Below are 13246 nucleotides of genomic sequence, written 5' to 3'. Positions count from 1 at the left end.
CAGCTCCTTTGAAAATGAAAACCGTTAAAAATAGAAAGCTTGCTCCTTGGTTTAATGCAGAGCTGCGTACTTTGAAGCAAAATCCTAGGAAACCGGAGAGAAAATATCGCTCCACAGGCCTGCGGGAGTCCTTCCTAGTCTGGAAAAATGGTTTACTGCTGTATAAGAGGACCCTTTGTAAAGCAAGAGCAGCATACTTCTCCTCATTAATAGAGGAGAATAAGAATAATACTAGATTTCTTTTTAATACAGTTGCCAAACTCACCCAGAGCCATAGCTCTGTTGAACCGTCCATTCCACCTGCTCTTAGCAGCAATGATTTTATGGGATTCTTTATAAATAAGATTGATCTTATTAAAAATAAGATCATAAGCACTCCTCTATCCGCGATTGTACCTGAGGTAGTCATGGAATCTGAACCGGGTTTAGACTGCTTTGATCCAGTTGAACTTTCTGAATTAGCAAAATTATTGTCTTCATCTAAGCCTTCAACTTGTATGTTAGATGCAGTTCCAACCAGGTTATTTAAGGAGGTATTCCCTTTGATCTCCTCCTCCATTTTAGATGTGATTAATCTATCTCTGTTACAGGGATATGTACCTAAAGCTTTTAAGGTTGCTGTAATTAAACCTCTGCTTAAGAAACCGTCTCTTGACCCAGATGACTTGGTCAATTATAGACCTATATCCAATCTTCCTTTCTTATCCAAAATTCTTGAGAAAGTAGTTGCCAAACAAGTTTGCGATCACTTACACCATAATGAACTTTTTGAAGAGTTTCAGTCTGGCTTTAGAGCTCATCATAGCACTGAAACAGCTCTGGTGAAAGTCACTAATGATATTCTCATGGCCTCAGATAATGGACTTGTATCTGTGCTCGTCCTGTTGGATCTTAGTGCTGCATTTGATACAGCTGACCATAATATTCTTTTAGAAAGACTTGAATATTTTGTTGGAATTAAAGGAACAGCACTAGACTGGTTTAAATCTTATCTATCTGATCGAATTCAGTTTGTTCATGTTAATGATAGATCTTCAACACGCTCAAAGTTTACCTGTGGAGTACCACAGGGATCAGTGCTAGGACCAATTATCTTTACTTTATACATGCTCCCAATTGGTAGAGTTATTAGACAGCATGGGATTCATTTCCACTGTTATGCTGATGATACCCAGCTATATCTGTCTATAAATCCAGATGAAGCTAACCCATTACATAGATTACAGGCATGTCTTGAAGACATAAAAACCTGGATGACTCTTAACTTTCTGCTTCTGAATGCAGACAAAACAGAAGTTATAGTCTTTGGACCAGAGTCTCTGAAAAAGAAACTGATTAGCCAGTCACTTCATTTGGATGGGATTAAACTGATTTCAGATAATAATGTAAAAAATCTTGGTGTTTTTTTTGATCAGGACCTGTCATTTAAATCCCATATCAAAGATGTTTCTAGAATTTCCTTCTTTCATCTGAGGAACATTGCAAAAATTAGAAATATCCTGTCCAGGGGTGATGCTGAGAAACTAGTCCATGCCTTTGTTACTTCAAGGCTGGACTATTGTAATTCTTTACTATCAGGAAGTCCACAAACTGTAGTTAAAAGCCTTCAGCTGATCCAAAAGGCTGCAGCCAGAGTTCAAATGAAAATTAAAAAGAGAGATCATATCTCGCTTATCCTGGCTTCTCTTCATTGGCTTCCTGTTAAATCAAGAATAGAATTTAAAATCCTCCTTCTCACATATAAAGCCTTAAATGGCCAAGCTCCATCTTATATCAGAGATCTGATTGTTCCTTATGTTCCTAACAGAGCACTTCGCTCTCAATCTGCAGGTTTACTAGTGGTTCCTAGAATTTCTAAAAGTAGAATGGGAGGCAGATCATTTAGTTATCAGGCTCCTCTCCTGTGGAACCAACTACCAGTTTTAGTCCGTGAGGCAGACACCCTGTCTACTTTTAAGGCTAGGCTTAAAACTTTCCTTTTTGATAAAGCTTATAGTTAGAGTGGCTCAGGTTATCCTGAGCTATCTCTATAGTTATGCTGCTATAGGCTTAGACTTTTGGAGGACATAGGGACCCCCATTTCATCATTCTGCTTCATTCTCTCTCTGTTCTCCTATTCTGCAGAATCTGTTAGTTCAATCTCTAATCTTCTGCTCTCTCTGGTTTTCCTCAGAGTAGCTTTGCCTCGTCTGTTCCTGTTTGGCTGTGACTCCATCCTGGAAAGAAACATCAGCTGTGCTGCTTCCATCAACACCCTTGTTATAGATGTTGGAGATCGGCCTGTTTTCCAGTGTGGTCCTGTTTCTCTGACCGTGACTGAGTGGATGTGCTCTCTTCGTCCTCTGGCATGGGAGCTGCCTTGGAGCTTGTCTGCCTGGCTGTGTGTTTCCTGGACGGGGCCGCCTTTTACAGCTGCTTTTTGTATCTCTGCTTCTGTCTCCTTGAACCCCAGTCGGCCTCGGCAGATGGCCGCTCACACTGAGCCTGGTTCTGCTGGAGGTTTCTTCCTGTTAAAAGGGAGTTTTTCCTCTCCACTGTCGCTACAAGCATGATTAGTGTGAGGGATTGTATTTGAGTCAATGAGTCGATGCAATCAACTGGTTTTCCTTAGATAGAAAACTTTGTATCAATTTGACTGTATGATCTGGTTGAACTGTAAAGTGCCTTGAGATGACATGTGTTGTGAATTTGGCGCTATATATATAAACTGAATTGAATTGAATTGAATTATACAGATATATTAGGATCCAAGACTGTTACTGTAGTTACTGTTGTTGCTGTGATGTACAAACAGGACACAACATTAGAGGAGACGGATGCTGCACATGTATGACGTACAGTCTTACAATATGTGTCATCCTCTAGGTTTATACATCAGTACCAACCAATGCTAGAGCTGCTCCAGAGCCTGAACAAAACCCCTCTGTGTCAGTGTGCAGCTGCAGCTTCCGAGATGCCCTATATGGATCTGTGACCCAGTGTGGAGGGGCTTTAGACTTCAGACACATAAAAGGGGGGAGTGGAATCCTGTGTTTCAGGACTGTCTTTTTACTGAAATTGAGCGCAGGGTGTTTATCACACTGTAAGTTTTTATTTTAATCCACCTAGTTCAAATTCATTATGAGTGTGAGTCCAGATACAGCAGAGAGGTTCTGTTTACTGTTCGTCATCACATCATTGTCAACCCCTTTCCCTGCTTGGACTGCTCCAGTGTGCGTCTGAAAAAATCTGATAGTTGGGGAAGAGTTCTTCATGTCAGGGACTGCTTAGCCTCAGCACACAGAGCACTGCAGCTCCTGGATCACCTAAGGTAATATTATATAAAGAGCTTTACTTTTTAACCTTCTAATCTGTATGTATTATGTCATCTGGTCTGTAGGGAGATTTTAAAGCTGCTGTTTCTTTTAGAAATAACCACTGTCCTCATGGATGAGAGTGCACTTTTGTGCTTTTCCCAAAGGAATTACATCAATAATACCAAATAATTCTGTTTGCCAGGTTTTCTGCTTATAATCTGTTTTTTTTTTATTCTATTAATTTAAGCAGATATCAAATGGATCAGAAAGAGCTGAGTGATCCGCTCAACAACGTTTCTTTGATCAAAGGTAATCCAGCTCTGTTATTCTGCATCTCTACATGCTTTTGCATAATTATTTAAGCTGATTGAGTTAGTGATATCTTACTTATATCTTATACTGCGATGCCTTTTCTATAAGAATACTTGTGTAGTATGAGTAAGATCAGCATTTGGAGCTATTTTTTGTATTTAAAGCATATGATTCTGTATGTGGCCTTATTTTAGAGGATGACCTCTTGTTCTAGCTTATTAGAGGATGAAGGCACTCTGCACAGAAGATGGTGCCGATAACGCAGTGATGGTTCAACACAAGACCTTTGTGCAAGTGTATGGATGAATTTGTAATGCTACACTGCACACTATGACGAGATAGAGCAAACAGTGTCCTCTGTTTCATTTTAGAGAGACACCTTCAGACTGAAGGTTTTGGAGCTGTAACCAAATATCACTGCTGGCAAGGCTGATCAGCGCTTTCTAAGAGAATAATGTGGACATTCAGAGAAGCTCTGATTCACTTTGCTCTGACAGCTTCATAGGGGGCAATAGACGCCAGGCAAACATGGACCATGATGGCTCTAGCCTTAAGCATATGTGCTAAAAAAAGACTTTTTCCTTCATTTTGTTTTCTTTCTTCACCCGAGGCAGCGTGATGCTCGCTGTCCCCCTCCGGAGCTCAGCCGGTATTTTTACTCATAGGCTAATCTATAACTGCTTTGTCACTTGTCATTCTGTGACACTAAAAGCCAGAACTGTTAATGTTTCTAAAGATAACCTGTTGCAGTCTGATGTGAAATATCCCTCTAGTGTCTTTTAAACATAGTGAACACAAACAGCTGACCTACAGGACAGGGAGCCCACTCACATTCTGGTTCTCGCTCATACATATGCAAACATGCCCTCTCCTCTTTTGTCTGGCACGCAGCTGGGTGGTCATGTGCTTTACCCAAAGGATGTCACCAGCCTCTAGCCATTCTTTCACACTTGTTCAGTGTAGGGATGTCGACGGACAAATGCAACTTGTCATGGCACTGCAACGGGTCCATTTATGGTGCTTAAGCTTGATCTACCCGAGCTCTTTGTTTTGGGCCCCAACCAAACATTTGTCCTGGGATTAGGTCATCTCTTTTATTAGCCATGGTTGATTAAAGAAATTTCCAAAGCTGAAATATTTGTGGGTTTGTTTCCCCCTCAACCAGGAAACACAACAGACCCATGACGACATTGGAAGATCCATTTCCTTTGTGCATTGTTTGTTGTTGTTTTTTTTTTATTGCTATTAATAAACTATGTCGATGTGTCAGAAAGCGGTGTTAGGCAGGGGTGATGGACAGTTTGGTTTAAAAGCTTGGACAGAAAATTCAGATGGCTGCAGTTGTGCCTATTTCTGGATGAGCAATTAGTTTATGTAATAGGCCTATTTCAATATCTTGGGAAATCATCTTCCAGCCCTGGTTAAGCATTTAGGCCTACAGCTGAATATATGTTGTCAGATATTCTGCTCCTGTATTCTTGCAGAAACTCTTCTCATCATACAGTTCATCTATTCATTCATCCTATAAAATTTATGGCTTTTAGTTTTGCATTTGAACAGTTGTTTTCCCAGTGGGGGACCACATAACCACAAGAAAAACAAAAACAAAACAAGGCTTGGATGCTCAAGTTTAAAGAAATCCATCTGCATAGACTAAAACCACCACCCGCCAAGCATGGGAGTGCAAGCATCATTCTCTTGGGTTTTTTGTTTTGCGAATGGAAAATTGGGTTGAAGGATGAAGAAAGTAGATTTTCATCTCAAATCACCAGCTTGATGCCTAAACCCAGAAAACATCTGGCTGGCCAGGTTCCTCACAGGAAAACGTGATTCAAATACATCTGGCTATAGCAAATTAAACCGAAACTATTGATAATTGGTGTATGAATATATTTAACCTTGTATATAAACTTAACCGTGTATTGATTTAGAAAAATCCACTATAAAACAAGATGTGAGCGGCAAGTCTTTATCTTAAAGGTATAGTGGAGGATTTTAGCGAATTTTTGTAAAGACCTGCACTCTCCACAAAAAAAAAAAAAAGCACTTGCACAACCTGGTACCCGAACCCGACTCCCGAGAGGGAACGCTTATTAAATGCGAGCCCATTTCTCCTTGTGCGTGCTGTGTTTAAAAGTTGCTGTTTACATCGACAAGCTTACTTTCCAAAGGAAGATTTGCAATTTTTCACTATGTCAGACACCGCTAAGCGAAAAATGGGGATGGGCTCGTAGGACGGCAGCAGAATTATTGACAATTAGGAGGACCACTTATTTTGATGATCCTCCCAGAAAAAGAACATCCTCCACTATGCCTTTAAAAAGCATTACAAGTATAGTATAATCTACTATATGCCAGCCTAAAAAAGAACGATTTAAATGCATTGTTATAGCTTTAAAATGATATTCATGCTGATGTCTGTTAATATTTACTAGTACTCTAACTTAATTTGCAATCCTTTCAACCTGAAGGGAACTCATCTCTGCCAACAGTAACTTTTTAAACTTTTGTATGATCAGATGATCTGACCAAGTCCAACATGGGTTCTTCTGGTGAATCTGAGAAATTGATTCAGCGCCTGAATGATGAACTTCGAGAGGCTCGGGAGCTAGCTAATACAGAGAAGCAGAAATACATCGAGCTACAAGGTAATGAACATACCAACTATTTAGATTCAAATTGCATTCATGCCACAAAATACAGCCACGCTGACTGTAGGTTAAAATAAATGATATTTTTAAAAGGTGTTCTGGAAGAAGAGAGGAGAGAGCATAAGCAACAGGCTGACCAATCTTCAAAACAAAATAAACTTCTTCAAGGTACATTTTACATTCATAGACTTGAAATGTTAGAGTGATTACATGGTACATTGGCTTATCTGAACAATTACTTGGGTTTGCACAGGCCAGCTCCAGCAGCTTCAAGATGAGGTGGATATTCTCAGGGAGCAGATGAATGTCTCCTCTGGTTCACGTGAGGACCTACAAAGAGCAGAAGATGAGGTGAAGTCTCTGAAACGGGCCCTGGAGTCTGCTTCTGCAGAACGGGACCGTGACGTTGCAGCAGTCCAGTCTAACCTGGCTACTGCTTCCAAGGACCTGGACAAGTGGCGCCAGACTGCCAGCAAATACGAGCGGGAGATGGAGGGCCTGCGACGTGATCTGGAGCAGCAGAGCAAGCAGTGGCAGAAGACGGCCGAAATACAAGGTACAAAGTGGTGCAATTATTTCAAAAGCAAATCAAACTATTGTTTTCTCTACTGCTTATTAGGTGGTTTCAGATAGGAGTTGCTTGAGAAAGTAAAACATTTTTAAGTCCTATTTCAAAAAAACATGTTATTTCTAATTGATTAGATTATCACAAAAAATCTGTTATTTCATGAATGGAATAAAATAAGTGAAACCACTGTAATGTAAAGATTAAAAATAGAGCAAGTGAAACTGAAAGTTAAGTGGAAAAGTGGAAGGAAAAAGTGAGGTATGGTAAAAAAATAAAATAAAATAAAAAGCTGCACCAGCATCAAGAAAAATGCAGCCAAAATCTTTTTTTTTTTTTTTTTTTTTTTTTTTTTGGGATTTTCTCCTCTTTTTGTCATGATTTGGAGTGCCATATCATGTGCTGGTGTTGGTCCACTGTGTTTTCTGAGGGTCATAGTGAACACAGCTATCTACAAAATTTTAGGGAACCTTATTACAAACTTTGTGGTGATGTTAATTTAATTTTCCAGCAGGGCTGGCTCTGTCCACGCTGCTAAAAGTACCAAAAGGTGCAGTCTTCTAAACTCAAGGCACTTTACAGTCACTTCAATCAAGTTGTGCAGAGAATGAAATTCATTTACTTCTTAGAGGTCTGACATTTCTATTTAAGACAGGGCTATTTTTATCTTATTTTATTTGACAACGTTTTAAGATACAAAAATTTAGATTTTTATTACTCGTAAACATCAGTCCTTAAAGTTATAAGAAATAATTCTTTTTTTTGCCCTATATAAGGAATCAATAAAATAAGAGTTTCACTTTCTATAAGAAGTGGTGAAAACGGTTTGACAATATAAAAATTTCTGAGCTGTACTTAAATTCGTTATGTTCACTTTTTTAATTCAGTCACTAGTAACAAATAAATTTTTTGATGATAAATTCATTGAGATTCCTCACTTCTGATGTATTGCAATGCTTCTTAAAGTCTGCCTGCAAATTAAAAGCAAACCATCTGCTTAAAGAAAGCATGATTACATAAACCACTCTCTTGTTGCAGCCAGTGAGCTCCAGTCTATGCAGGTAGAGTGTAACGGTCTCCAGAAAGAGTGCTCCATCCTGCGATCCGACAAACAGGACATGGTGAATAAGCATCAGAAAGAAAAAAACAGCTTGCAAAGCGAATGTGCTTCACTCAGGGCAGAGAGGGAGGAACTCCTCAAGGCTCACCAGAAAGAAAGGGCCAGTGTGCAGAGTCAATGTGCAGCACTGCACAGTGAAAAAGAGGCATTGCTGCAGAAACAGCTGCAGCTGGAGCAGGATCTTGTCAGGTCAGTGCACTGCAATATATTATTAAGGTTTAGCTTTACCCCCACATTTAGCTCTGTACCTTTGGCCAGCACCATTATGATCAGCTAAACATTAAACTAACCTCTGCTCATCCTGTGGCACTAATGTTTGGTTTTGCCTTTTATATTTTTTTGTAGTTTGCGTGGTCAGAACACTGACCTGAACAGCAAACTTAAACTCCTGGAGGAATCCCAACAGGAGCTGCAAAAGAGTCTTGTGGCCCTAAAACTTCAGCACCAACAGGATAACAGCAATCTGCAAACCCAGCTGGATGAGGCAGAAAGCCACTGTAAGACTCTGCAGAAAGAGGTACATTCAGGTTAATGTCTAAAGATCCAACTTCAGGGTTAATATTTAGATCAAGTCTTTCGTTTACTCTGCATTTTACTCATATTTTTAAGAGCCTCATCAAAAAAGTCAAGCAAAATGAGGATCTATGGTCATTATAGTTCCACGTTATATCTGGCGTGCGGATCTGCAGCTGCCTCTGGTGTTCTGCCGATCACATGACTTTACAGCCACAGTACTGACAGTATCTTTAACTATTAATGACGCATTACTCTCAGCAAATAGGAAAACTTCACTTTTTAAAGGAAGGGAATTTTTAGCACAGAAGTCACCCGAGGTTAAAATGTTTGCTGTTGTTTTATTCAGACATGATGAAATAAAGGATTTTTTTTTAAAAAGGTAGAACAAATAATTCATGACTTTACCCACAATCTTTACAAGAATTACTTTAAAGGTTTAGTGGAGGATGTTCTTTTTCTGGGTGGATCATCAAAATAACTGGTCCTCCTAATTGTAAATCATTCTGGTGATATGTTAACGTAAGGCCGTCCTATGTGCTCAACCCCAGGTAGCTATCTTACGGTGGTGAGTCTGACATAGTGCAAATCTTTTGGAAAGTAAGCTTGGATGAGCGATGCAAACTTTTAAACAGAGGGTGCACGAGGAGAAATAGGCTTGTGCATGCTCTCGCATGTGTTTATAGGTTACCCACTTGGGACAGTGTATAGGGTTGTGCATGTGCATTGTTTTTTAAAGTGGAGAGGGCGGGTCTTTTTTAAAATTAGGGAAAATCCTCCTCTATAACTTCAAGAGATGTTTTCCCCAGTTCAAGTAGCATTTATCATTATAAAATCAGACCTAAAACTTTAATCGTGCCACAGCTAAAAAAATTTTATTGACAGGCTTTTTATAATAAAATGTCATGCAAAGCAGTAATTAGGGAGGAAAAGTCCTGTTTTTTTCTTTTTTAAACTAAAATAGGCCAAGCTGGACTTTTTCTCCCTACTTACTGCTTTGCATGGCATAAGTTATTGTACAAAAAATTAGCCGTGGCAGGTTAAAGTTTTAGGTCTGATATTATAATGGCGAATGCTAGGCTAATTCAGGTTTTAGGCAGGCATAACTACAACTTGTCTGCATATTCTAGCCCTCATGTCAGTAATGAAGGTTTAAATAATGGCAAACAATAACTAAACATTTCAACATACAGTGACTTGTATGAGTAATTCATAATCAGTTGGCTAATTTTGTCACATAACAACTACACATTTTATTGTATTCTATTGGGATTTGATGCGGTAGACATACAATTTTTTTTAAACTGATATAGCTGAAAATTGTTTGTTTTTGTATTCAAATACTTTTTTGCAAAACCACCTTGTGATTCAATCAAGTTTTTAAAATAATGTGTCAACAAGCTTTGCAAATTGAGCGGAAGGTTCTATCTGTATTTTTCTAGAAAAATAGGTCAAACTCAAATAAATTTGACAAAAACTATGTCCCATTCTTAAATTATGAAGACTTTAAAACATATGATTTCCTTTGATCTGAACCACCGCTGGCAGGGCCAGTGCCTCCCATAATTATTATTAAAGTAAACATCAGCCCCACTATCAGATTCCCTTCTAGAACTGTTCCTTCTAAATAAAAATATCACCACAGCATAATGCTGCCACCACCATGGCTTACTGTGTTGAAGCTAATAACTATCCTATGTTTTCCACCCTCTACCCCTTCCTACTGCTATAATTTGGTCTCATCTATATAAGAGAGGTTTCCTGTGCCTTTTACAAGACTTATGGTTTTCTTATGACTTTCTTCCAACAATGCTTTGTTTTTCTCTCTCTTTCATTAAAGAAAGATTTAGATAAGCTTGTAAACACTAACTGGAATCTGGTGGAATCACTGCTGTATATTCCCTGGTGTAATCCTCGAGCCATAATGGGATTATTCACTTTTGTAGCAGACAGGAGTGGCTTTGTAACACAGAAGAAAAAAATAGAAGTCATTCCTAAACTTTCAGCCACTGAAAAGGAAACAGAGGCTTCCATTTTTCAGCGGATGCTCTCAGCTTGCACTGATTAGCTGGACATAAAGTGGATTTAACAGTACAGGATAACTAACTGTTTTTTTCTGAAAGGATTCGTTTTTTTATGAGGATTAATTCTCTCAATTTGTTTTGTTCAGTATGAGGAAGCCCAAATGGAGCTGTCTGGATTAAAGGAGAGATATGAGAAGACTGAGCAGGAGAAACAGGTGCTTACAGATCAACTGGAGGAATTCAAAGCCAACATGAAGGATTTAGAGGAGAGAGGGTCAAAGGTGAGTACTGACCTGCCTGACTCAACCTTCTAAATAACCTCCTCTTTATATGTCACTGACAACACATCAACATAATACAAGTGTTCAAATAACAATCTGTAGTTGATTTAAAAGAATAATTAACACATCTTCTGTGAAGTATGTTTTCTGTAGTCAAGCTTTGCTTCCAATCTGCTGCAAATGTGGGTTTACTGGGTTTGTTTAGTTACAGTTTAAGGTATTCTAAGTGAAGTTTGAATCAGCTCTATGGTTCACATAATGTTTTTTATTATTTCAGCAGTCCTGTTTCAGTCCTCTCATCCACAGATGATTTTGGGCTTGTATTTTAACATTTCGATTTAAATATCTGCTGGTTTTCTAAACTTTTTGGAAAGTTTGGGATTTGATTTAATTGGTTTCTGGTTCTAGATAAGTTTGGGAGCCAAAACATATCGCAGTATGGAAAAACATTTATCCATCCATCCATCCATCCATCCACCCATCCATCCGTCCATCTGTCCATCTAACCATTCATGCACCTATCCATCCATCCATCCATCCATCCATCCGTCCATCCGTCCATCTAACCATCCATCCATCCATCCATCCATCCATCCATCCATCCATCCATCCATCCATCCATCCATCCATCCATCCATCCATCCATCCATCCATCCATCCATCTATCCATCCATCCATCCCTTCCGATACAAATGGTGGGTGATTCCATGCAAAAACCAGACCACTTTGGAGGTCTGGTTTTTTCAGCCAATGTTTTTTAAAAAGACCACAGCATCAAATGGATTGAGAACTCAGGAAATAAGTCTGTTATTTTAAGGTGAATATGAGTGAGTGTCATGAGCCTGGGATGGGGACCAGCAATAGCTCATGCTGAATAAAATCCTGATGTTTACTGTATCTGATAAAAGCATCCAAAGAATGTTTCAGTTTGGAGAAATGTTCATATTAAGCGGAAATCCTTTGATGCAGTGTTATTGGCTGTTACCCAACATATAAACAGCAATTTAAAGAAATTTAATCAAATGTTATGCTGTCAGCTGTGTGTATTGGTCTCTGCATGTAGGTTTTTATATCCACTTAACAGTACAGTACTAAAGAAACGTTGGTTAAAATAAGCTGAACACCTGCAGAAGTCTGTCCCATTGCAGTTGATTACTATCCCTTCCGTTCTGTAGACACCCCTTTTGCTGCCTGTTCAAGCCATAGTCATCGGCCTTATCCTGGCTTTGCTGTTTTGGTGCTTCAGCGCAATGTGGTAGTAAGGTACACATTATTCCTGCCGAGCCGGCCTACATCTATCATTGCTATCCGTGCATTTTGGATCATAGCATGACTTAAGTGGGTTTTCCTCAATTCCCAGAATGCCCTCCTCAGATTGAAACTGTCGTCTAACAAATCTAACCTCTCTAATCATGCAGCTTTCAACATCTGACATCTGTTTGTTGTGTCTGAATGGCTAACGCTTAACAACTGTTCCAGTTGGCTGACATGGTGCTTATTTTTATCCTAAAGCTTTTCTGTGTTTTTCTTTTCCATCTAGTGTGCTTCATCTTGATCTCTTCAAACTCCCTGTGTGAACTTGGGTGATATTCTGATGGGCGGTTTATATTTGGTCATTCTCAGTTTCTTTTCTCTCGTTTGTTGCTCGTTTCAGAAGCCGTGGATGCTCTGGGGGCCTGCGGTTGCCGTGGCTCTTACAGCTGTGACTGCCGCACTGCTCTTCAGAACCTGAGGGCAGACTTATTAAAGCAAGCACACACAGAAGTTTATCCTTGATTTGTGCAGAACCAGCCCCCTATACATATCTGTTATAGTAATCAGATGGGCTCATATTTGTTTATTTCATAAGATGCTCTATTTGAGTTGGCAGAGATGTTTCTAAAAGAATGTGAGTTTGTATGTCTGTTATTTGATGGGAGTTTAGTTGGCCTATGTAAAGTATCCTGACCCATAGGATTATCTGTTAATGAATGTAAAAACTTAAACACATTTATCTAATTCTATTTAGGTATATTTAATTATATTTAAGGTGTATCACTTGGAGTTTCTCTGCTCAAGGCACATTTTGGTAAGTGTTAGAATAATAAAGTGGTCACAATAACAGTCCCTAATAGAGTGCATACTGACTAAAACAGATTGAAGTGTATGTTTGTTGAGGGTGTGGAGGGATAACTTTGTGTTTGCATAACTGGAGGCACAGTTTTTGTGAACCTTATTGGTTTCATTTCCTTTTGTTTTCTCATAAGGGCATCAATAAACACAAATGCAGCAACTTAAGGTTTGAGTGGAATTTTTTTCTTCCTCTGCCTGGTTTCTTGTCTGCTAATGTTTTTATGTGTGTTTTAATTTGCTTTCTGTTGTTCATTTAAGGTTGGTTAACAACAGAAATATTTATCTTTTATTAACTCATGGGCTTTTGGAAACTCTTCAAATCCCCATTAGTAAAATGTTAGTTATGCTATTATTATTATGTAATTTGAACTT

General features: G+C 38.9%; 1 protein-coding gene across 3 annotated transcripts; it reads left to right on the top strand.

Moving 5' to 3' along the window:
• The first annotated feature begins 3046 nt into the window (after nt 1-3046).
• On the top strand, nt 3047-13039 carry slmapb (sarcolemma associated protein b). Of its 3 annotated transcripts, none has more exons than XM_038271310.1 (10): nt 3047-3310; nt 3544-3605; nt 6128-6256; nt 6353-6427; nt 6513-6815; nt 7863-8133; nt 8290-8461; nt 10628-10762; nt 11938-12025; nt 12417-13039. In XM_038271310.1, exons 2-9 carry the CDS (start codon nt 3554-3556, stop codon nt 12019-12021), a joined length of 1221 nt encoding a protein of 406 aa, XP_038127238.1. In that variant the 5' UTR covers nt 3047-3310; nt 3544-3553; the 3' UTR covers nt 12022-12025; nt 12417-13039. The 3 variants fall into 3 exon arrangements, with proteins under 3 accessions (XP_038127238.1, XP_038127237.1, XP_038127239.1); XM_038271309.1 differs by having other exon boundaries at nt 3048-3310; nt 3547-3605; XM_038271311.1 differs by lacking the exon at nt 11938-12025 and having other exon boundaries at nt 3048-3310; nt 3547-3605.
• The last annotated feature ends 207 nt before the right edge of the window (nt 13040-13246 follow it).

This window comes from Cyprinodon tularosa, unplaced genomic scaffold (assembly GCF_016077235.1).
Source record: "Cyprinodon tularosa strain WSP-4 unplaced genomic scaffold, ASM1607723v1 ctg8, whole genome shotgun sequence".
Lineage (NCBI taxonomy): Eukaryota > Metazoa > Chordata > Actinopteri > Cyprinodontiformes > Cyprinodontidae > Cyprinodon > Cyprinodon tularosa.
Note: the sequence above shows the minus strand (reverse complement) of the source record. Positions and strands in the feature narration are given on the sequence as shown.